The sequence below is a fragment of the Nicotiana sylvestris genome, chromosome 2 (genome assembly GCF_000393655.2).
Source record: "Nicotiana sylvestris chromosome 2, ASM39365v2, whole genome shotgun sequence".
NCBI classification, from domain to species: Eukaryota; Viridiplantae; Streptophyta; class Magnoliopsida; order Solanales; family Solanaceae; genus Nicotiana; species Nicotiana sylvestris.
The window spans coordinates 100697409-100723299 of NC_091058.1; the positions used below are offsets into that span (position 1 = coordinate 100697409).

Sequence of the window (25891 nt, forward strand, 5' to 3'; positions counted from 1 at the left end):
GCCATATTCAAAACTGTCTTGAGCTTCTGAAAGCTCGCCTCACATTCATCCGACCACCTGAACTAGGCACTCTTCTGGGTCAACCGGGTCATCGGGGCTGCAATAGATGAAAACCCCTCCATAAACCGACGATAGTAGCCTGCCAAACCCAAGAAACTCCGGATATCTTTAGCTGATGCTGGTCTAGGCCAGTTCTTCACTGCCTCAATCTTCTTCGGATCAACCTGAATACCCTCTGCGGATACAATATGACCCAGGAACGCGACTGAACTCAACCGGAACTCACACTTCAAAAACTTGGCATACAACTGACTATCCCTCAAAGTCTGAAGAACCACTCTAAGATGCTACTCGTGCTCCTCCAGCTGCGGGAATAGATCAAAATATCATCAATGAAGACTATCACGAACGAATTCAAGTAAGGCCCGAACACTCGGTTCATCAAATCCATAAAAGCTGTTGGGGAATTTGTCAACCCGAATGACATCACCAAGAACTCATAATGCTCGTACCGAGTGCGGAAAGCTATCTTAGGGACATCGGATGCTCTAATCCTCAACTGATGGTAGCCAGATCTCAATTCAATCTTCGAAAATACCTTGGCACCCTGAAGCTTATCAAACAAATAATCATTCCTCGACAACTGATACTTATTCTTGATTGCAACCTTGTTCAACTGCCGGTAATCAATACACATTCTCATCGATCCGTCCTTCTTCTTAACAAACAACACTGGCACACCCCAAGGCGAAACACTAGGTCTAATGAACCCTTTTTCAAGCAAGTCCTGCAACTGCTCCTTCAACTCTTTCAACTCAGGCAGGGTTATATGATATGGCGGGATAGAAATGGGCTGAGTGCCTGGAGCCAAATCAATGCAAAAGTCAATATCCCTGTCGGGTGGCATACCCGGCAGGTCTGAAGGAAATACCTCAGGGAACTCACGAACAACAGGCACAGAATCAATAGAAGGAATCTCGACACAAGAATCACGAACATATGCCAAATAGGCCAAACACCCCTTCTCGACCATACGCCGAGCCTTCACATAAGAGATAACACTACAGGTAGAATGACTAGGAGTCCCTCTCCACTCTAAATGAGGTAAACCCGGCAAGGCTAAGGTCACAGTCTTGGCATGATAGTCCAAGATAGTGTGGTAAGGTGATAACCAGTCCATCCCCAATATGACATCAAAATCAACCATGTCCAGGAGCAATAAATCCATACGAGTCTCAAGACCCTCTATCACAACTATACACGAGTGATGGACTCGATCTACCACGATAGAATCACCCACCGGTGTAGACACATATACAGGGACACTCAAGGCATGACCAGGTATGATGCAAAATAAAATGACACATAAGAGTAGGTAGACCCTGGATAAAAAAAAACTGAAGCATCTCTGCGACAAACCAGAACAATACCTGTGATAATTGCATCGGAAGCCTCAGCCTCAAGCCTGGCTGGAAGAGCATAACATCGGGGCTGGGCCCCACCACCCTGGACTACATCTCTACGACGGCCTGCAGTCGGCTGACTTCCACCTCTAGCGGTCTGCGCTTCACTTCTAACACCTCTACCTCAACCTCTAGCACCTCTACCCCCACCCCTAGCTCGCGGAGCGGGCGACGGAACACCTGGTGCCTGAACCATAGCACGGAACCCTGCTGCTGCGACTAAGTACCCACTAATCTCGGACAAGCCCTCCGGATATGACCATACTCACCACACTCAAAACATCCACCTGAATGCTACGGTTCAGGAAACTGAGACTAACCCTGGCGACCTGAATGACTACCCCAAAAACTCTAGAGCGGCGGTGCACTGATAGGAGCTGGTGGTGCATTATAGGGCTACTGATCAAAATACTGCATGTGAGAACCACGTCCACCTGAAGCACTGCGAGAAACCTGAAGGGCTGACTAAAAAGGCCTAGGAGGATGGCCTCTACCATACGAATCTCTGCCTCCAGACGAGGTACCACTGAATCGGCCTGAATGACGAGGCCTCTTGTCAGACCCCTGACCACCTCCCTACGATAGAACCATCTCAACTCTCCTGGCTACATTGGCCGCCTCTTGGAAAGAAATCTCACTCCCAGTCTCCTTGGCCATTTGAAGTCGAATAGGCTGGATAAGTCCCTCAATGAACCTCCTTACCCCCCTCTCTCTCTCTCTCTCGGTGGGAAGTATGATAAGAGCATGACAGGCCAAGTCGATGAATCTGGTCTCATACTGAGTAACATTCATAGAACCCTGCTAGAAACGCTCAAACTGCCTCCGATAGATCTCCCTCTGAGTAATGGGGAGAAACTTCTCCAGGAATAGCTGAGTAAACTGCTCCCAAGTCAAAGCTGGTGATCCGGCTGGTCTAGCCAAGCAATAATCTCTCCACAAAGTCTTGACGGATCCAGAAAAGCAAAAAGTAGCAAAATCGACCCCATTGGTCTCCACTATCCCCATGTTCCTGAGAACCTCATGACAGCTGTCTAGAAAATCCTGGGGATCCTCAGAAGATGCACCGCTGAAAGTAGTAGGGAAGAGCTTGGTGAACCTGTCCAATCTCTACAAGGCATCGACAGACATAGCTGCTCCCTCACTGGTCTGAGCTACCACACCCGACTGAACTGTTCCAACTGGCTGAGCTGCTGGAGTCTGAAACTAGGGAGCCATCTGCTCCAGAGTGCGAGTAGCAGGAGTCTGGGCTCCTCCTCTAGCCTGAGAGACGGCTGGTGCTACAGGAAGCAAACCTGCCCGGGTGACACTCTCCATAAGTCCCACTGAACGGACCAAAGCGTCCTGGAGTACTAGGATAGCAATAAACCCCTCTGGGACCTAAGCTAGGCCCACCGGAACTGTCTGGGCTGGAACCTCATCATCAAAGTCAACTTGAGGCTCTGCCGCTGGTGCTGCTGCTCTAGGCTGAGCTCTGCCCCTACCTAGGCCTCTAGTACGGCCTCGACCTCGCCCTATGCCCCTCGTGGGAGCTGCTGCTGGGGGCTCGGGTTGCTGATCGATGGATAAGGAATCACGTGTTCTCGTCATCTGCGAAAGAACAGAGTAGAAATTCAATTAGCATTGAGAAAACAAACCGCACGACAAGAAAGAATAAATGTGAAGTTTTTCTAAATCTATAGCCTCTGGGGATAAATACAAACATCTCTGTACCGACCCCTCAGACTCTACTAAGCTTATCCGTGAATTGTGAGACCTATGTAACCTAGAGCTCTGATACCAACTTGTCATGACCCGGATTTCCCACCCTCGGGAGTCGTGATGTGCCTACTCGTGAAAGCTAGGCAAGCCGCGTAATACAGAATTTCTAACTCTTTTATTTAGCCTTTTTAACTATTTAAACTAACATGTCAATAACAGTGAAATATTAACGATAAATAGATACAAGCAGAAGACTTAATCTGATAAATTAATCATAAATAGTACGACAATGCCAACATACATCTCTACTTAGAATCCGGTGTCATAATATCACGGACTGTCTACGAATCTACATACAAATGTCTGTAAAAAAAGTACAATCTGTCTCGGAAGCAATAAAAACAGAATACATATAAAGATAAAAGAGAACGCCGGGCTTGCGGGCGCCTGCAGGACTACCTCGGGATCTCTAACTGGACTGAAGGCAGCCACCCAATGCTACGGTCCAAAAGCTGCCGCTCCGGGATCTGCACATAGTACAGAGTGTAGTATCAGCACAACCGACCCCATGTGCTGGTAAGTGCCTGGCCTAACTCCGGCAAAGTAGTGACGAGGCTAGGACCAGACTACCAAATAAACCTGTGCAGTTATATAATATGCAGCGGAAAATAAAACATGAATAAATAAGTAAAGATGGGAGGGGATACATGTTGTGGGGGAATATCAGTACCAACAGTAAATTAAGAGAAAAACATAAGAACAATTTAGAATTTTACAGCCAAACAATAAGGAACTCGTAACCAATCTATGAACACTTCGTATTATCAATTGTTGCGGCGCGCAACCCGATCCCAAAACATAATAACTCTGTTGCGGCGTGCAACCCGATCCATATCATTTATCACTGTTGCGGCATGCAACCCGATCCAATTATATTATTGTTGCGGCGTGCAACCCAATCCAAATATAGTATTGTTGCGGCGTGCAACCCGATCCAAATATAATATTATCGCGGCGTGCAATCCGATCCACATATACAGTTAAACACCAATCACAACAAGAGTCCCGACAAGGGATAAATAAAGAAACAACACTATCCTGGCAAGGGAATCGACAGTATAAGTAACTACGTCCCGGCGAGGGAAATCAGCTATAACCAAACTTGTTCCAACATCTAACTACCTCAATTAGCACCAATACTCAATCATAAGTAATTCCCACGAGAATACTCATAATCCTTGCTCAACACAGAGAATCACAACTTAGGTATTCGTTGGATTTATCAAGAACACAACAATTTCAATTTAAGACTCACGGTCATGCTTGACACCAACGTATAGATACTCGTCACCATGACTATACGTCATACTCAACAAATAACATGTAGCAAATAGGACACAACTCCTAATCCCTCAAGCTAAGGTTAGACCAAACACTTACCTCGATGCCACGAACACAATTCAAGTCTCTACTATCGCTTTACCTCTTGATTCTACAACCAATTCGCTTGTATCTAGCCACAAGTTACTTAGTTACATCAATAAGCGCTAAATGAATCAATTCCAATGCATGAAAATAAGTTTCCAAAGTTTTACCCAAAAAGTCAAAAATCAGCCCCGGGCCCACATGGTCAAAACCCGAGGTTCGAACCAAAACCCGATCACTCATTCCCCCACGAATCCAAATATATAATTTGTTTTGAAATCGGACCTCAAATCGAGGTCCAAATCCCCAATTTTTGAAAAACCTAGGTTCTATCCAAAACACCCAATTTTCCCCATGAAAATCATTGATTTTGAGTTGAAATCATGTGAAAAGATGTTAGTGATTGAGGGAAACGAGTTGAAAGTGACTTACAATCGATTTGGAAGAAGAGTTGTCTTTGAAAAATCGCCCAAGAGTGTTTTGGTTTTGAAAGAATGTGAAAAATGAAAGATTTTCAGCTAAGTTATAAAGTTACAGGTTGCAGATGTTGCATTTGTGACCAGGGTTTGCAATTGCGAACCCAGACTTCTGCTAAGTTCACATTTGCGAAGAATTTCTCACATTTGCGAGTTGGGAATTGCGAACAACTTGTCGCATTTGCGATGCCTGGCTGAAACTGGGGGATCGCATTTGCGATAGAATCCTCACAATTGCGAGGTAGGCTGGCCTGGGCTACATTTCGCATTTGCGATCTCGCATTTGCGAGTCAGGCTTCGCAAATGTGAAGCCTACAGGCCTGCACTGAAACAGCTGAAAACCTGCAATTCTCCAAGTCCAAAATCCACCCCGTGGCCTATCCAAAACTCACCCGAGCCCTCGGGGCTCCAAACCAAATATGCACGCCAACCTAAAAAATCATGCGGACTCGCTCGTGCATTCAAATCACTAAAATAACATCAACAACTATGAATTTAGCATCAAAATCATGAAATTTTTTAAGAACTTCAAATTTTCCAATTTTTCTCAAAAACGATCCAATTCACGTCGTTTCAAGTCCGTTTCTTACCAAATTTCACAGACTTATCTTAAATCACATATAGGACCTGTATCAGGCACCGGAACCAAAATACGAAACCCGATACCATCAAGTTTTAAACACCTTTCATTCTTAAAACTCATAAATAATTTTAGAAAATAATTTTCTGTAAAAATTCATTTCTCGGGCTTGGGACCTCGGAATTTGATTCCGGGCATACGCCCAAGTCCCATGTTTTCCTACGGACCCTCCGGACCCTCCGGGACCGTCTAATCACGGGTCCGGGTCCGTTTACCCAAAATATTGACCGAAGTCAACTTAAACTCATTTTAAATGCAAAATTCATCATTTTTCACAGATTTTCACAAAATGGCTTTCCGGCTACGCGCCCGGACTGTGCACGCAAATCAAGGTGATGCCGAAAGAGGTTTTTAAGGCCTCGGAACATAGAATTTACTTTTAAAATAAGTGATGACTTTTTGGGTCATCACACTTGAGTGGATGTTTATTTTTATCTTTAATGGCGTCTCCAAGACCCATTGCATCTAAATGGATTTCAGCATCCAACACTCATGTCATATAGTTCTTGCCCGAAATTTCAAGGGCAACGAACTTTCTTTTCATAATATCAGTTATAATTAAAAGAGGAGAAAAGTTATACCTTAGTCTTTTCAAAGAGCTTCTTGAGACGGTAGAGTCTCGTGCTGATAGCGTGTAATAAAACAATAAAAGAAGAAGAACAATATTGTAGAGAAAGAGAGAGAAAATTCTTATTGAATTTTGGGATGATTTACAATTGGGTAAGACCTCTCTATTTATAGGAGAAAAATGACTTAGCCACAAAGTAAAACTCTCTAAAAGATAGACATTCACTCTAATTATAACTCTATTCATAATAGTGAAATTTTTTTTCAAGTGAAAATGATATTTGAAATTTAAAGTTGTATTTGGACACAAATTTCGGTTTGGGTTGTTTTTGAAGTTTTGTGAGTAATTTGAGTGAAAATTTTGAAAAACAACTTTTTGCAGTTTTTCAAATTTTCGAAAATTTCCAAAATGCATCTTTAAGTGAAAATTGAAAATTTTACAAACAAACGCTGATTTCGAAAAAAGTGATTTTTTTTTAGAAAAAGCTTCCATCAAATTTTATGTCCAAACGGGCACTTAAATTAATTCATCAAAAGTTTGGAAAACCAAAAAGAAAAAGAAATAGTAAATCCATGCAATATGTCACAGTTTTGTTAATTACTTAGTTAACTTGGTTGACCTTAGAGCCTTAGATCTTAATATTCCATTTGGGATCTTAAGTATCAAAAATCATACTATTTGATAATATCCTATTGTATAATTTAGTTCGAAAAGTCCGTTGCCAAACTGAATTCAAGATTTGAATAAATTTGCTCTCAGTAATCTGGAATCTGGATGGGAGACGTTGGCAGCAAAGATTGCATCCGCAAACCAAAATTTTTTAAACTAATCACTCTTTTAAATTTACGTAATAAAAAAAGTCTTTTTCCTTTTTTAAACTTACCATCCGCAAAATTCGACCTAAAGTTTACCGGTAATAAAACGACGTCGTTAGGGTTAAGCTTATCACAGAAGTCTTGTTGAAGCAAAAAATCAGTACAAAGAAAAAACCACTACAATTTTCAAGAGACTTCAAATCGATTATTATTACTCGTCAAACGGTGGAGCAGCCAAGTCCACTTTGCATAGAGAGAGAATCGCCAGCCAACAAAGCAAGTGTGAGTTAAAGTGAGAGAAATAGCAAAAAAGGCAAAGAAGAAAGCAGAAAAAGTTTGTGTGAAGTTCCCACCAATACCATCAACTGCATTGTTCTTGTGAAGGGGAAAGTAAAGGGGCTAATTAGGCAAGAATTCAACAAATTGATTAAGAAAAAGTTGAATCTTTGATTTTCATCAAAAGTGTAGAGAAATCAAGAATGACAAGTCCTGGGTCAGAGAGACTGGCTTTGACTCCGGTGAATCGAACGCCTCTTTCGGTGTCGGGTAGGGTTTCAAGTTCAAGAAGTTTGACAGATGAAGTCATATGGAAGCGACTGCGTGAAGCTGGGTTTGATGAGGACTCCATTAAACGCAGAGATAAAGCAGCTCTTATTGCTTATATTGCCAAACTCGAAGCTGAGGTCTGTTAATTAATTTTACACTTATTATTTTACGTTTTAAAGATTTATTACTAGACCCGACTTGTTTGTGACTAAGGCTCAGCGTATTGATTGGTTAATGATATACCCCCTTAAATTCTGCTTTGTCTTTTTTTTTTTTTGCTTTCTTTTTTTGGGGCGGCTGAATTTATTACTATCATAGTATTGTCATATGTACTCGTTTTTGTTGAGGCATACCTACTGTTTAATTTACCCAAGTTCCATTCTAGTAATGTTCTTTATGTCCCTTTAGGAATATTGCTTGAATGAAATAAATATCAAAGTTTATATCGCACCTTTATTGGCCAACTTGGTTCATGATTGCATCTCTATACTGGATGTAGCTGTATGACCATCAATATCAGATGGGTCTTCTCATCCTGGAAAGGAACGAGTGGGATTCCAAGAATGAGCAATTTAAAGCAGCTTCCGAGTCAGCTGAACTCTTATACAGGCGCGAACGTGCTGCACGTCAGGCTGATGAGGTTGCAGCTAAGAAACGTGAAGATAATCTGAAGAAAGCTCTTGGGATTGAGAAAGAATGCGTCGCAAACGTATGCTTACTCCGCTTGTTTGCTTCCCCAAGTTGTTTCTTTTGTTATCTTGCTGACATGTTTTGAATTTTAAACAGATTGAGAAAGCGTTGCATGAGATGCGAGCAGAATGTGCTGAATCAAAAGTTGCATCTGAGAATAAATTGGCTGAAGCACGAAGCATGATGGAGGATGCTCAGAAGAAGTATGCTGATGCAGAGGAAAAGTTGCGTAAAGCAGAATCCTTGGAAGCAGAAGCCAGCCTTTTTCAGCGTACTGCAGAAAGAAAATTACGTGAAGTTGAGGCACGAGAAGATGATCTTAGGAGACAGACATTATCATTTAAGTCAGAGTATGTGCTTAAAGTTGATAAGGATGTTCTTCTATTTGTAATGTGGTTTGATGTGTGCTGAGCTCATGTTTTCCTAGTTGTTAAGACTGTGAAAACACCACTCAGGTTCAACTGCTTGCATGTATTGTACCTTGTTCACTAAGATGCTATTCTCTTCAAGCTCGCCAGGACTTTGCTTCAATGGCAAAGGTAGTACAGCCCCGGGATGTATGGTAGACGCACATCTGCTATTTAAGTGGAGAAGGGTAGAGGGATGTGCCCGTTATCCACCGAATTCCTGATCTAGGAAAGCGGATTTCTCGGGTTTTAAGAAAAAAGAAAAGAAAAGGAAACTATGCTATTCTCTTTGAAGTATTATTTATAGGATTGACTGCCCAGTGTGGTTAGAAAAAAAGCATAGACATTTGTTGCGGATAAATATTTACTTTAGTCTTCTGAAAAATTTGATGTTTACAGAATATGTATTTTGGTGTAGGAAGACTTTATGTAAATAATTGACTGTGGACTGGACTTCATAGATTAGTTGCTTTCTTAAAGGAATGGAAGTCATATATATTTTGTCATCATGCAGTACCCACTTGGTTCTGAAGTTAGTTGATTAATAAATTTCTATCTTATCTCTAAAAAGTAAGGGATAGACTGCATTCATGATTTGACACTTATATCTGTAATTATTTGAATTTTCCACACCAAAGGATTCAATTGTTTCATTCCTTTCAACTAGCAGGGAATGATCATATTTTAGGTAGTCTAGGACTCTAGGTAGGAAAAGATAATTGCTTGATAATATCCTCTATGGAGGCACACGTGCTATTATTTTCCTCATGCACATGATTGAGTTAGCATTTTCTATAATCTGTCAGTTGTGAAGCTAAAGAGAAAGAGATCCATCTGGAGAAACAATCTTTATCTGAAAGGCTGAAAACTCTACAGCGGTCGCAGGAAGAGTTACTTGATGCTCAGGCTTTGCTCAATAAGAGGGAAGATTTTATATTTAACAGATCTCAAGAACTGAACAGACGCGAGAAAGACTTAGACAATGCTAAATTAAATTTGGAGAATGACGTTAAAGCCCTGAATGAGGAAAAGCACAATCTGGAGCTGAAACTTAAGTCTATATCAGCAAGAGAGGAAGTGAGTCTATTTCTCTCTTCTTTTACACTCTGCTTATTATGTATATTAGCCTTTTCAGATTAAAGATATTGAAGAATTTATTTATGCAATAGTTGTGTCTTTTCACAGGCCGTAATAAAAAAGGAATGCGAGCTTACCAAGAAAGAGGAAGAACTACTGTTATTGCAAGGGAAACTTGAAAGCAAGGAGATCGTAAGTTTTGACACTAAAGAAAACTATGTTTCCATCCTTTACTGAGAAATACCTTTGTTTTCTTATTACTCTGATGAACCATGCAGGCTGGCGTTAAACAGGTTATGGCTAATCAGGAGGCCACACTAGTAACTAAGATTTCCTCTATCGAGGCTGAGTTGGAAGCAAAACGAAAATTGGTGGAAGATGAGATTCAGACCAAGAGGCGGGCTTGGGAGTTGAAAGATATGGATATTAAGCATCGGGAGGACCTATTTGCTGACAAGGAACACGATTTGGAGATTCAATCAAGAACACTGGTTGAGAAGGAGAAAGAGTTGGAAGATAGGTTACATGTTATTGAGGAAAAAGAAAGAAACCTCCAAGCTACTGAAAAAGAGATAGAGTTGAAGAGAACAGTTCTGCAGCAAGAAAGGGAAGGAATTAACAAAATGAAAAATGATCTTGAAAATTCTGCGAAAATGCTGGATGAAAAAAGAAAATGCATCGACCATGAGGAAGAAAATGTGGAGGCTATGAAAAGTGAAACTCAAGAGTTGCTGATTCTGGAAACAAGGCTAAAGCAAGAGATTGATATGATTAGAGCGGAGAAGGAAGAGATTGAAAAGGAGGCAGATCGGTTGAAAGCAGAGAAAGCTAAATTTGAGACTGAATGGGAGGTAATTGATGAGAAAAGAGAAGAGTTGCAGAAAGAAGCTGAACGTGTGGCTGAGGAGAGGATAGCCATTTCTAAGCTTCTTAAGGATAGCCGTGACAGCTTGAAAGCAGAGAAGAATGCAATTCAAGAAGACTATAAGCAAAATCTGGAGTCACTTTCTCGTGATCGTGAAGCCTTCATGTATGAAATTGAGCGTGAGCGTGCAGAATGGTTTAGCAAAATTCAGAAAGAACGTGAAAACTTTTTGTTGGATGCTGAGATGCAGAAGAAAGAGCTAGAGAACCGCATTGAAAAAAGACGTGAAGAAATAGAGACTGACCTAAAGGAAAGGGAAAAAACCTTTGAGGAACAAAAGAAAAGAGAACTTCAGGATATTGCATCTCAGAGGGAGACTGTGGAGAAGGAATTGGAGCATGTTGGGCTGGAGTTGAAGAAACTAGATGCTGAAAGAAAAGACATCAATTTGGATCGTGAGAGAAGGGACAAAGAGTGGGCAGAGCTAAATAATGCTATAGAAGAACTTAAGGTGCAAAGACTGAAATTAGAGAAACAAAGGGAATTACTTCATGCTGATAGGGAGGAGATTCTTGCTCGGATTGAGCAGTTAAAGAAATTGGAGGATGTTAAGATTATTCCAGATCGTATTGTCACACCCAAAAAGTTATATTCTGATCTACGATCCACTGAACATAAACATTCTGCAAAAAGGTTACCGAAGCATCCCTCAGTGCTGGATGTTGGTCCGAATGGGAATTATAATAATGGTGTTAGACAAGATATTTCTTCCATCATGAAAGAGAACGACAATTCATCTTCTCCTCTCTCTACTCCATTCTCATGGCTTAAGAGATGTGCTGATACATTGCTAGATCGTACACAAAGTAACAAAAGGCGGAAGGAAAATGGGGATTTTATAACTCAATCGACCGAGAATGGTGCATCACGGTAATTCCCTGCTCTTAATAACTGACATTGTCAAGTGGCACATATTTTTCTGTTATCCCACTTTCCCTTCTGTATGTTTTAAAGTTGATAGTGAGTATTGGTCTGATGACTTTATTTGTTGTCTGGTTCTTTCTAGTCCATTATCAACAGCACCAGACGCACCAGAAGTTGAACACTTGGAAGTTCCACCAGACCAAATTCCCATTGCTGCAGTGGAAACCACTGTGCATGTTGATAAAATTGTTACAGTTCGAGAAGTGACAACAATCGATGTTAAGAAAGTCACGGAGGGAAGTCAGGTGAGCTCTATTCTCTTTATAAAAATACGTGTTCAAACAATGCAAGCATTGTTACAGTTTCATGATGATTAAAATTATCCACTTTTTAATTTTTTTATGTTTACCACCTTAACACTGCATATATTGTTAGAGTAGTGTTAGTTATTATGTGATACATGGAGTAATTTTCTGTCTTGATTCTCTACTATACTCTCTGTTTTAGGTCAATTTTTTTTGCTTTTCTATAACCCACATTATCTGCTGCTCTCATTTTTCTAGCTTCTTTTCTATTTTATCATATGTGCTTTCAAACTTCAGATAATTACCCAGCATTCTAATTCTGTGAAACTCAGGCAGTGCATGTATCCTCTTTTTTCAATGTACATGCAATGCATTTAGGAGGCAAGTCTAATTTGTCGTATGCATTAAAAGTAGGTGTATTCTTCTGTCTCAGTTATTAGTCCTAGATTCTATTCTGAGTTATCTGAAACTTGTGTCCACTCTTATAGAAAGGAATCTTTTCTCTCAATATCAGTTACCTTTTCAATATCCTACCATAAAAATGTTATCGTGGGGCCTATTTTCTCACCAGAGAGAGTTTGAAATCTTTCACAAATTTAATATTTCTACCTTTAGACCCTCACATATTTAAGTACAACGAAATTCCAACTTTCACTTGAATACCCGTTCCCTTGCCCAGTATATTAGGACATTTTAATTGGGACGAAGAGAGTATGGTAAAGAGTCTGGTCTCATCGAATTGAAGAGGTTATCCTAGTTGTCTTGGTTGTGGCTGTTGAAAATTTAGTTTTTGATTTGCCTCTCTTCTTCCCAAATTATGTTTTTTAGGGTGATGATTTCCCCATATTACCTTTTTCTTTTTGTGAGAATTTCGCCAAATTACCTTTTTCTTTTCACGTTCTGTTCGATGAATCATAAAGGCATGCTTCTGCAGGAGACTCTGTCTGAGGAAAGTGGTCAGAAGGTGGGGAACAATGATAGCTTGGAATCAGATCGAAACGGGAAGCCTGAAGGCAGATCCCGAAGGACTAGGGCAAAGAGGAAGTAGTGAGATTGCCAGATGTGAGAAGAGTAGCACCTGAGCCTTAAATAATTTGCTGTTCGCTTTTTCTTCATTTCAAACTTTCAGATCTTCCTACAAAAATTTTCAAGCTAACGACTGATTGTGATTGGTGGTACTCTACTGCCATGTTTGGTGACTCGTTCTGTTCTTCCCAAACATGTAAATGTTTCAGGCTAACTCATGCCCTTAAGTATTTTTGTAAATGGCAATTTTTAGAATAGGTATGGTTGTGAATGTTTAGTGTTTAATCAAAGAGCTATGATTGTAAGTAACATTATATCAAAGTGGTTTGTGTGTCGTCTGCTATTTTGGTTTGCTTATTGTGGTAAATGCAACTTAGTACTGAGATTTTGGGGATTATGTAGTAGTGAATTCGAGTTATTTGTGCTTGTCTCCCCATGTTTCTAGACCAAGGTGTTCTAGTATTTGGTTGATCTATTTCATTACATTATCTTCCCCATGTATGTAATAAGATCATTTACATATGCATGATGCTTAAGCAAAGACGAGATATCGGGGGAATGAGGTAGATGGCTCTCTCAGGGATTGAGCTTTTGACCAATATTGTCCTTATCTTTGAGGGCAGGTTTATTTTTATCCTTTCAATATGACCCTGAGCACTTTTAATCCTTTTAGGGGTCGTTTGGTTGGAATACGATTTATACTGGTATAAGTTATATTGTGATAAGTTATGTTGTGATTTGTTATGCTGGAATTGCTGTTTATTCATTGTTTGGTATGTTATATTAAGAATGACAATTGCATAATTTCTAAAAAGAAGGTATAAGTTATATCGATGCTAATTACCCCACCTTCTATAAGGTATAAGTTATCCCAGTACTAAAATTAACACCGGAATAACTTATACCTGGTTTGCTAACCAAACAGAATATTAAGGTGGTATTAAATTTTTATACTCCCCTTATACCTTCTTATACATTATACCAAACGACCTCTAAGTAGGCTAAAATAGAGCACATTTAATCTCTGACAAAATCTGTTTAAAAACTAATGGTCTATCCCTTTGAACCAAAACTTTCCCTCTCCTTTTATTGGGTGACATAAATTATCACTTTAGTGTCCGTTTGGACATAAAATTTGATGGAAGTTTTTTTTTCACTTTTTTTTGAAATCAGCGTTTGTTCATAAAATTTTCAATTTTCACTTGAAGATACATTTTGAAAATTTTCAAAAATTTGAAAAATTGCAAAAAGTTATTTTTCGAAATTTTTACTCAAATCACTCACACAACTTCAAAAACAACCCAAACTGAAATTTATGTCCAAACACAACTCTAAATTTCAAATACCATTTTCACTTAAAAAAATTTTCTACCATTTTTTTGAGTTTTACAATTCTTATGTCCAAATGCCTACTTAGTTCATCCTTTTTATTGCTTTCATCCTACTTCCCAAACCTCACTTGAGGGATTACAATGGATTGTTGTAGTTCCTCCTTTTTAGGTAACATTTCCTAAAATTTTAACCTTGAAAATATCGCTCGTTTTCAATTTGGTTATTCGTTTGCTGCAATAATATCCTCGAAGTGATCTTGACATCTCTATTTTTTCAACTTTCAACTTTTCTTTTTGAAACAAATCAACGAATTTCTTAAAAGTAAAAGTTCCAACTTTAAACATTCAAATTTAATCAGCTCTGTATAATTAGTGGGTGTTGGTTAACATTTTCGATAAGTAAGCTAAAAAGACGGTGAGTGTCGAAACCAACCCCGTAAATTGATCATGGAATTAGTTCTTGGTTTCTATATTTTCAAAATTGATTTTGATATCCATATTTCAAAACTGAATTTATTTTTGCTCACCAATTGGTTGCTGGGACTGTGGATCAGGACGATCCCCCATTGTGATTGCAGTTCGAAACTACGATTTTGTAGTTTTACTCTTTTGGATTCTCTATGTGAGGTATTTTTGAGGAGTTTTAGAAGATATACAAAAAGGCTGAACTAAGAGCAGCTTCTTGGAAACTAGTCAGAAATCGGGGAAGACTATTTTCCAAAGAAAAGAAAAATGGGAATATTTTCTTGTGCTGTTGAGCTTTAAATTATTGCTTTGAAAGTTTGATACAATCCTTTTTTCCATTTTGCAGAACAGTAGAATGACTTTTCCTCAAAGAAGTTGGGAACTTCAGGAAGCTTTTTTTCGTGAACGAGTTGGGAGAAATGTGAATGACTTTTTTCTTTTACTGCTGGTCTTCTTCTTATAGTGTCACATGAGTAACACAAGATAATGTCGTTAGTTTTTAAACAAATTATGTCATTGAGACTAAAAATGTTATACTTTGGCATACTTAAGGGATTAAAGATGTTCAAAATCATATTTGAAGGGATTAAAGATGCTCAAAATCATATTTGAGGGACAAAACAGACCTACCCTTAAAGATAAGGGACAATATTGGTCAAAAACTCTCCATTATACCAAAATGTTGGCAAATATTCTAGCTAGCTTACGTTTATTGTTCTCCAAAAAGAACATAAAATTTGCTATGAGATTTTGATCTATAGAGTTATTTTATTATTTAAAAGAAAATGTAAATTGCACATTAAATTCATGACCATGTCTCAAGTTTTGTTTACGTCTACGGAATTACCTATTTGTTAATAGTTTTATGGAAATTCCCAGGGAAACTTGCAGCCACTAGCCAACTACCCTTCGAGTGCGTACTGAATAACCTGCTCATTGTGTACTCGCAAATCATACAGTATTAGAAGTTTACCATCTCTTCTAGAGACTTCTAGTGTGGCCCACATATAAGGTAATAAATTATTTACCTTGTCTCCCAAAGGAAATAATATATCAGATAATATTCTGTGGTTATGTATATATGGTAGTTTCTTTGATGGAAAGAAAAGTTTTTTATTAAGAGTCCCTAGGGCAACCGTAATTTATGGAGAAGTCTCTAGGGCTAAAATATTTACCTAAGAGTCCCTAGCCTACCTATAAATATGCCTGTGACTCCATCAGTCTGACATCCTACGATAGACACATGCTAGAAGGCTCTAGGTTTTCTGTCAAGGTTGTTCCAAGGCAATTCTCCACATCACTTGAACAATCATGGCTGAAGGTACGTTCCTATTAATATTCCGTTGCGGTGGCTCTGCATATGTGTTTAAATTCTACATCGTGGTATCAGAGCCAACCTTTTAGCTGTGTTGTTCAGTATCTGTTGATAATGATTATGCATATTGTCTACCATTAAGTGCCGTCATATAACATGGTCTCTAGTCTACAGAGAAAACTATAGTTTTGCTCAGCGTTGATTTCATAAAGTCTGTGACCTTTATATATATCTGTGCCGACATATCAAGTTTTTTTTTTAGAAGCTTAAATTTGATGAAATCGTTTTCTTTATATTTTTGGCTTTACTGCGTATTCTGTTTGAACAGTTTTCGCTTCTTACTGTTAACCTTCTATGAGTAATCGTGATTTGCCTTCTTTCTGTTAGCCTTTGTAAACATTGATTTTCTTCAAGATTCTGTCTTTGACATTGACAAGAAGATCTTATTGGCCAAAACAATCTTTTGACTTGATTGTTTATATGAATACTTGACATGATCTAGTTTCTCAAGTTTGTGGCATGACTAGGAAGTTCCATGTTTGACAATAGTTAAAGAATTGAATCAACTTTTGGTATTTAATTAGTAACTAAATCACGATGGGTTAAATATACGGTGCTAATATTCACAGTGTGTTGATAATAATTTATTTGTCTTTGGTTATCACATCATCAATACATTTTAATTAAGCCCATGATTATGCTTAATATTCTGAAGTTTCCTTTTCATATTTCACCAAATTTGTATGGTTTTGTCCTTAAGTAAGTTATAAGAAACGAATAGCTAAATTTTCTACAATTATGCTACTGTTCAACTTATTATAATATTTTTTAATTATAAGAATTGATCTTTAGGAAAATGTAGCGTCATGCTTATATCCAGTATACCCTTTTGGAGCTAATCAACATTTTGTTAGGTTGATTATTAAAGTTTATTATTTTGAGATGTCATTTTGAGTTTTTTTTTTTATGTCATGTATTTAGGAAATTGAGTTATTTAATCACATAAAGTTAGTGATTAAAAGTTATAATGACATCTATTTAGTTCAATTATTTTATTAAGTTGGTAACCCGTCCTTACAGGGAGGTAATTTTTTGGTAGATTAATTGGAATGAGATAGTAAACCTTTAAGTTGAAAATAATCTTATGCCCACATGTACAGACTAATTTTTGTATATCTTGGTTTACTAGTCTAATAAAGTAATATAAATTCTATGCATGGGTTGCAACCTCTATCCACATGAAGGTCTAGAATTTACTTAGAATCGGTATTTACGTGATTCACCTTTGATGGATTGTACTTCATAACTTATATATGTTTATCCTTATTTTGTAGTCTTTACCGCTTTTCCTACTGCTATTTTTAATGAGAATACTCGAATTCCAATGCTTTTTGGTGACAATTATGCTGAATGGAAGGAGAAAGTCCTTCTCATTTAAGGGTGCTCGGATCTGGACATAGCACTCCGTATGGAAGAACCACCTATTCCGACGGAATCAAGTATGCCAGAGGATAAGGCTAATTATGAGCGGTGAGAGCGATCTAATCGTTTAAGTTTAATGCTCATCATGTACCAACTTGGCAGTTTCGCAAGGTTCACCAATGTCAATGTAGGATAGTCTAATGATCAACAGATCAACATTCAATCAATATATTTCTGGGTTTGAATCCAGCGAGCTCCTTCACTGCTAGATCAAGTTGGTCTTTCTTCGCCGCAAGTTAACTCTTAGGAATATGCCACACTATTCCTTTCACATGCTAGTTCATTATAGGCCATATAATATTAATTTCCCTTGTTCATTGTTCTTGCAAAAACCTAATGGGGTAATAAAAAATTCAGTAGGAAGATCTCGAAATTCCAACTTGCTTAAATTAAGTGTCCTCTTCTAGCTTCCACATAACCATGGGTATGTGTCCTTATGACGTTTTCTGACACAAAGTTATTTACTGGGCAACAACCAGATGATGGTGATTTTGCGAAATAACAAAATTTTATGAGTAATCAGCAAATTTTGGGTGGAAACGACTATTTATAGATGAAGGATACATATCAAACACACAGATATACTTGACATGGATCATGGGATGAATAATCAAGATACACTCTGGATCACAAGTGTCTGAAAACCTCCAAGTTAAATTTTTTTGCACCAACAGAAAATACTACTCTTGATTGGAAGCTCACTTAAGCTCGACAATCCAACCCATCCTATCCTCCGTGAGTCCCATTTGTAGGCTAGTAAGTGCAGAGTATAATTGCTGAGACACAAGACCAACCCCATTATTTCCATATGTTACCCTGCAAAAGTAACTCCAATAAGAATTGATATCAAGTATAGATGCGCATATATTAGAATCACACATCGACACAATCAATATACAGGAAACATCATTTGATGCATCATCAGCAGGGCAAAACAAAACCAAACCAAAAAATATATGTATACCTTTTCCCTTGACGAGTAATGCTACCCACAGGAGATACAACCACTGCTGTTCCCGTACAAAAAACTTCATCAGCATCAAGCAATTCGTCCACGGACACCAGTCGTTCCTCAACCTACAAATTGACATCATGGTATCAGAATAGTAGTGATGCGACAGTTAAAGCCCTATTGTGCATACCAACTTAGTCTAACACCACACAAATCCATCATAATTACTAGAAGGAACATAGCCGTTGCACATTCGTTTCAAAAATTCAAGTCTCAACAATAAGCTGAATGCTTGTTATTACACAAGTCACCAGCAACCTAATCTTCCAAGTGACCTTGGCAAAAATTTGGTGAGGTAGAAGAAAAAAGCTGACTTATTGTAGTAAGCTGAATTAAGAGGAATTTCTTAACATCCTACTAGCAAGAAGATACACATATAAGTCAGAGTTATTCAAAACAAATGATGTCTACCCAGGTGATTTAAGCAACAGAAAATCAGTGTTTTGGTTGCTTAACTTTGAATGATACGTCAGACATTTTGATACTAATGTGTCTCACCTCTTTTTTTCTTTTGTGAAGGTAAATTTTTATCGATGTGATGAGAAAGCCCGGCATACTAGGTGTATACGTGAAATAGTGGAATTCTAATGGCAAACATGGTTCTCTATGAAGTATATTCACCACCAACACTTCCTTAAGTGTCTCACTTCATTCAAATGTTCAATTCTCAATATTTCTAATGCTTATTCATTGAAAACATAATAGCTTCCCTGGTATTAGTTTCACGGATCTCAATTATATCGTCATTTTGATTTTGTAACCACAATAATGCTTCAGAGCCTTCTTCATCAAAAAAAAAAAAAACCAATGCTTCAGAGTCTTCTAGACTATGGTTCATCGAAAATATAACATAACAAGTTTGAATCTTCCTTATGGGTTAAGACTAGGGATCTTATTATGGGTTGCTCGGTAGCATGTTGTGCATCCTGGGGTCTTGGATCAACAAAGGCACCTCGGAAAAAAGGAAAAGAAAATGCAGAAAAGAAGAGGAAAAAAGCCCCCCCCCCCCCCCCCAAAAAAAAAAAAAAAAAAGAAAACTAAGAAAAAAAGGAGAAAGTTCATGAACAAATATAAGAAAAAGAAATAGCCAAGAGAGGAAGAGCGATGGGAAGGATGACTAACAGAGATGGGAAGCAAGGTGACTAAGATGGATTCGGGGAGGCGCAGTGCCGGCACAAGGTAAGGAAGACAAAGGAGAAGACACTGATGTAAGGGGATTGTTTTGGGGAGGAGGGGGGACCTGGTGACCAGATGGTTGCTGATAGTCGCTGGGGTAGTTAACACTCACAGGAGGTCACTGGGAGAATGCGGATAGCTGGAGCTGAGAGGAAGAAGAAGGAAGAAGCGAATTGGGAAAAACAGATCATCAATGATAATTGTATTGGGGGATAAAATGGTCCTTTTTCATCAAACTTAGAGAGAATAATCAGAGCATTTTAATACCACCAGCCAGGGGCAAAATACTCCCAGAAATGTCGGAAAACAAATCTAGTTTGTAGATCCAATCCAAACTTAGTTTACCAATTCTGTGATAATTTTAATCAAGCATCGGTCAATTTCCTAAGGTCTACCAAACAACATCTTAATATTTTTATATGACAGTCACTAAATAAATTAAGAATGAAACAAACTTACCACAAAAAATAAACAGAATTCAAAACCAGCATTAGCATAAGTGCAAGCATATTACGTTGAAAACAAACTGGGGTACCTCGAATCCTTGACTAAGAGCTACATCGATTATGCTCTTTCGTGTAATACCAGGTAGAATTGTCCCTTTAATTGCAGGAGTTACTATCAGATTACCCTGGAAACATGGTATCAAATAACATAGTCGCCTTCATTACTATGACAGTTTCATATCGATTTAAGTAAAGAGATTGTTCAGAGAACTCATAGTTACATATATCCATGTGCAACAAACAAATAAATAAAATAATCCCTTGTTCCAATTTGTTTGGCATAGTTTTACACGAAGTTAAAAAGAAAATGGAATCTTAAAACTTGTGGTCTTAAAGAACATTTGTGTAGCTATAAGATTTTTGAAACTAGTTGTCTTAAACATGCCATCACATTTTTGTGGCTATAAAAGCTTCTTATTAAAGATAAAATGAAATTTAAAGTTAATTGTTTCCAAATATTAAAAAATATACCAATTTTTTAAAAGAGAATAACAAGGAAATAATGCTAAACAATTGGAACGGAGGGAGTAATAATAATAGGTCCTATGCAAATCTTTGAGGAAGTTTTAAAAAAAAAAGTTTTTTTGTGTAGATAAATGCAAGTCGAAAAAGATTTTGCACACAAGAATCCTAAGATCTCTTTTTTTTTGGGTGATCAATAGAGACAATTCTTCTCTAGACTACCAGAAGATTAAATTGATTAACAAATCCACAAAATATTAGCTCACATATTAATAAGACATTATCTTCTACACAACCAAGTCTAAGTGTAAAAATAGAACGCATGTATCAAGGGTTGAACTTTCAAATACAAGAACCAAAACTTATGAAAAGATTGTGATAACTGAAAAGCTAAGATATTACAAAAGTCCATCTATTAGCAGAAAATCCACATGTTCATAATTAAGACAAAAAGAATAAAGGTAAAAGGCATAAGAGAATTTTTTGCAAGAACAGATTCAGAAAGAAATTTTTGTCTTCATTATCGAAAATAAAGTTCTTAGTCATTGATTACTTCTACAAAACCAGTATCACATTCTCATTCAGGCACCACTAGCAAAATATCTTACAAGGAGGACACGGAATATTGGCCTGACTTTATACCTTCACAATAAAGACATTGCAAGAGGAAACCTCTTCTAGGTATCTTTTCTGAACACTATCGAGGTACAAAACATCGGAATAGCCTTTTGCTTTAGCAGCACTCTGTGCCTTCAGAACCTACAGTTAAAACCCAAAGATGAAAATAAATCATCAAGGATGGCAAACTTGATAAAATATCAACAATTAGTGAACTGTGCAAGTAGCATTTCTTCCCATGAATCCATCTCGCATTTCTTTTTACATATGTGTAGGCAAACAATAGATTAATGTTCTTCACCTTTGACACATGTGAAGTAATGACATGTGTAGTCCAAAATACATGAAGGAGCTCCAGTTAGGCCAATTGCGTAAGAATTCCAACAATTCTTAGAAAATGACTTCACAAACTTGTTAGAGAGATATCGAAGTGTAAGGGGAAAACTAATTGCAAAATATTTGATCATATCTTTGTGAAATACAAAAACATGAGGATGACATAAAGAAGGAATAAAGAAGCTCGAGTGGGGAACTCACGGATGTTTATTCTTGTGAATCTCTATGAAGAAAATGTAACTAAGGCTACAATTAAGGCGTTTGGCAGATAAATTTGTGCTTTACTCAAACAAATATTCTAATAAATTAAAGCTCCATAAGGATAGCTTACTGCAGCATAATTTCCAACAGTCTTGACGCCTCCGGTACCACCAGGGGTTGCGCGGTGCATTTCAGTCTCAACTACCAAATTTATTGGTGCCAAACCTTCCTGCGGACAAAGAAAAAAGGGAAAGAGATGAGCAGAGAGAGAGAGAGGGACCTGATATATAACATGATTATCAAAAGGTTTGAAAAATAAGCATGATTGTTGTAAAATTTTGTTGTAAATTTTTCATGTTTATTTTTCAAACCTTTGATAATCAACAACAAAACTACAATCCTCCAGTCCTTTCTAAATTCTGGACCATGGACGCCATCCTCTTTTGTGTTTTAGGTTGTGAGATTGTCTTGCAGTCAATTTTTTTTACATTCCTTTTCAAAAGATTTAAAAAAATAGTAACTTATTTTTACTTGTGCATAAGTATCTAAGTTGTTCCAGTAACTGCTGTTGAGATACCTCCCCTTTTGTCAGTCCCAAATTATTTGCTAAAATCCATCATGTCAAGGACTAATATACCACACTAAAGTTTCAAGATCTTATAGCTAGTAGAAGGTATTCAAATGACTAATGAGATATATCATCGTAAAAGTTAACTATTTTGATATAACTTACACTCCGACATTGTAACTCTAGCTTTTCTCATGATACACAGTCAGCAATTATCAAACTATCGAAGACAGTTTAACTACATTTCAAACATTTAATAGTCTGAGCTGTACTTCGAATATTGATATGCAGAAACTAGTTTTTTTATAGGCAGAAGCAAGCACTAAAAAGAGAAGATACACTGAAACCAGTCCGACATTGTAACTCTAGCTTTTCTCATGATACTCAGTTAGCAATTATCAAATAATAAAGATAGTTTAACTACATTTCAAACATTTAATAGTCTGAGCTGTATTTCGAATATTGACATGCAGAAACTAGTTTCTTTATTGGCAGAAGCAAGCACTAAAAAGAGAAGGTACACTAAAACCAGTAATAGGTATGGATCAGAAAAACAAAAGAATCCAGAAAAAAATACCTTAAAATAATTTCCAACAGGAGATACATAAATCAGAAATGTGTACTCAGGAGCTGGAGCAAGACCAAGGACAGCTCCACTCCCCATAAGCAGAGGTCTTATGTACAATGAACCTTTTCCTGAAGGAGGAATCTGAAGTAAGCAAAGAAAAAAGGTTTTAGTGGGCGCACGAGTCACTCAATAAAATAATTTTTAATTAAAGAGAAGTAACACATTACCCATCTTTCATTTGCTAAAACAGTGGCTTTTACTGCTTCCACAAACTGTTCAACAGACGGTGAAGGCATACACATGCGTTCAGCACCCATCTTCAAGCGCATTGCATTTTCCTCAGGTCGAAACAACAATATATTGCCATCATGTTTTCGATATGCTTTTAAACCTTCGAACAATCCCTATTAATATTTCCAATAGCATTTTTAGTGACTCTGACACATGAAGTGAATCAGTAACCATTCAAATGAATAACAAAGAAGAAATATATTTAAGAATAAGAAAGGTTTCGTGAGATACTATCATAATACAAAAGGGTAAAAACTAACCTGTCCATAATTTAATATTCCAGCAGATGGGCTCAATTCAATGTTACCGAAACGCTGTAATTCACCCTTAGAAAAGTTTTCACCTTGAGAACATTTCATGACATACATATAATCAGTAGGCATAAAGCCAAACCCAAGGTTGTCCCAATCAATGTCGGCTAATTCAGATGTTATGTTGCTGTTATAAAAACAAAGATCTTATCAGTTATGTGGATAGCAATAAACAAGTAATGCGAAGGATGTAGACCACTTCACAGATTGTCTGTAAATTAAATAACTGTATGACCCACAGGGAAACTGCATTTGACTAAGTCTGCGAGCTCTACCATGAAGTTGTTTTTTTTTCTCTTTTAATTGATGCATTCTGATGGTACTTGCATTGGAGGAAGTAATCACTTCCCTTTCTCACTGTAAATAGCATTCCATGACACCGTTGTCCTTCAGATAATTGATTAACATGTTAAGGCATTTCTGTTCTTCAAAAACGTATAAGTTTAGACATCTAGAATGACTAGCCTATGATGCTAGAGTTTTAAGGTTAAGGAAACTAAGTAGAATGTTTTAAGGTCAAGCCCCCTGAAAGTAAAAGAATTACTATTGTTTTTATCAAGCCCCTGAAAATATAAGATTCTATGCAAGTTTGTTCAGGTCATGTGTCACTAGTTCATAGTAGTGAGCATTTTTTACATAAGTTGATAGCGTAATTACTACCACCACTGGTTGTGTGAAAGGACAAGAAAATAGTTACTAACATATTCCATGTTCGATCTCTCTCTCTCTCTCTAATAAATCATGAGTATAGAAGAAGGCAAAAGTGGCAAAAGAGAAGTAGCATCATTGTGTAATTTATGTTGTCACCTAAATGCATCTGAGAGCAGAACGGTCCTAAAAGTTTCTACATGTTGCCAGGTTCTGCCCAATGTAGGTACCTAAATGCAGATGGGGAACAGACAAGACCGAATAGTTCTCTAAATTCTCTATCAACAGTTTGTCACATGAAACTGATATTCTATTTCCTTAATCTAGAGTATTCTACGGTCATGCACCATTATAAATGTAGTAATTGCCAATTACACACACGAGACAACACAATAACGATTCAGTATATATGCTTTAAGAGCAGGACATCTGAATCCTAAAATTAAAAGAAATAAAAGCCGATAGAAAAAAGCAAAAATACCTTGCCGGAGAAGCCACACGAAGTGTATTTCCATTGTTTATGGCGTTATTATTAATGTAAGAAGCATAATGCGACTGCTTCTGAAGCTGCAATACAAATTTCAACACACAAAATTAACCAAATCTACACGAATGAGCCAATCTAAACACAAACCATAGGCATGCACGGATTTATGAAGCCACGTACACATTAGCTAACAACATACAAACACGTATCCGTTAAACATCAACAAGTTCAATCGAAATACACGAGCAAACGACATTTCAATAGCTGAGAAGAAAAGAAAAAAGAACCTTGAGCGGAAGAGGACAAAAATGGTGTTTATCGGTGAAAGGAGGAGGAAGAAGCTTAGTAGCACTTCGTGATGGAGCAAGAAGGTGGTGATGGCGGCCGGGATTAGGCTGAAGGCCGGCGAACACGGCGGCGCTCTCCATTTATTATCCTTGTGTTATCTCTATGCACGGCCTCCTTGCTCCGGCGTCGAAAATTAACAGATGTATTTTGGTAAAGACTGATAAAAAATGTGCCTGCTGAGTGTTATATTTGGTGACTATGGTTTTTACATATCTATCCAATATTGACTAGACCACGCCAATCATAAAAATTAATTAGTGCTATGGTTTATTAAACCCTAGTTTGAACATGCTAAATGTACAACGGGTGGATCAGGCCGTTCCTCAAAAAGCTAATAATTGTAACATGTATTATATAAAGTCTATAGCATTTATTTGTTGGAAATAGGCGTCGGTTAGGCTGTGGGGGTCCATCTTTTAAGTGAACCGGATCACCAGATGCTTCAGCGGGCCAACTGGGGTGTATGGGCCTTTTACAATCACGGGAGTAAAGGCTCAATACTATTTTCTCCGACACATTTATATCTATACTCGTTTTTTGAATCACTTTTTAATTTATATCCGTTTTGTAAAAAAAATTGCAAGTGTACCTATTTTTCGCGTAACTTCAGGTATACGGGCCTGGAGTAGCAAATTTTTTTGTCTGAAGTGGAGCAAAACTTCAGATATTTTTGCATGAAGTTTGGCCTAACTTGCAAAGGCAATCACGCAAACTTCAGTTTATAGTGCAAATGGCAAACTTCAGTTCAATAAAACAACAACATGTGTTGGTTGAAGCTTTTGTTTTGTATTTGTTGAACTGAAGCATGTTTTAGCTGAAGCTTTGTTCTGTATTTGCTGAA

The 25891-nt window shown here is 37.7% G+C and overlaps 2 protein-coding genes across 2 annotated transcripts; one reads left to right on the forward strand and one right to left on the reverse strand.

Moving 5' to 3' along the window:
- Positions 1–7244: 7244 nt before the first annotated feature.
- Positions 7245–13343, forward strand: LOC104226108 (protein CROWDED NUCLEI 4-like). The gene is made up of 8 exons (XM_009778002.2): positions 7245–7768; positions 8131–8340; positions 8418–8671; positions 9535–9805; positions 9914–9997; positions 10084–11600; positions 11737–11899; positions 12834–13343. The coding sequence occupies exons 1-8, from the start codon at positions 7565–7567 to the stop codon at positions 12945–12947; spliced, it is 2817 nt and encodes a 938-aa protein (XP_009776304.1). The 5' UTR covers positions 7245–7564; the 3' UTR covers positions 12948–13343.
- Positions 13344–18045: 4702 nt separating this feature from the next.
- On the reverse strand, positions 18046–25369 carry LOC104226109 (branched-chain amino acid aminotransferase 2, chloroplastic-like). The gene is made up of 10 exons (XM_009778003.2): positions 24990–25369; positions 24697–24782; positions 23517–23694; positions 23193–23369; positions 22975–23106; positions 21960–22058; positions 21317–21433; positions 20242–20337; positions 18483–18595; positions 18046–18334 (listed from the first exon to the last, which is right to left on the reverse strand). The coding sequence occupies exons 1-10, from the start codon at positions 25128–25130 to the stop codon at positions 18217–18219; spliced, it is 1257 nt and encodes a 418-aa protein (XP_009776305.1). The 5' UTR covers positions 25131–25369; the 3' UTR covers positions 18046–18216.
- Positions 25370–25891: the final 522 nt, after the last annotated feature.

Coding starts and splice junctions, on each gene's coding strand:
- LOC104226109 (XM_009778003.2), bottom strand. CDS start 25,130: ATGGAGAGCGCCGCCGTGTTCGCCGGCCTTCAGCCTAATCCCGGCCGC. Junction 22,059..22,974: donor CTGTTGGAAATTATTTTAAG/GTATTTTTTTCT, acceptor CTTTGTCCGCAG/GAAGGTTTGGCACCAATAAA. Junction 18,335..18,482: donor ATTACTCGTCAAGGGAAAAG/GTATACATATAT, acceptor TTACTTTTGCAG/GGTAACATATGGAAATAATG.
- LOC104226108 (XM_009778002.2), top strand. CDS start 7,565: ATGACAAGTCCTGGGTCAGAGAGACTGGCTTTGACTCCGGTGAATCGA. Junction 8,672..9,534: donor ACATTATCATTTAAGTCAGA/GTATGTGCTTAA, acceptor ATAATCTGTCAG/TTGTGAAGCTAAAGAGAAAG. Junction 11,900..12,833: donor AAGTCACGGAGGGAAGTCAG/GTGAGCTCTATT, acceptor ATGCTTCTGCAG/GAGACTCTGTCTGAGGAAAG.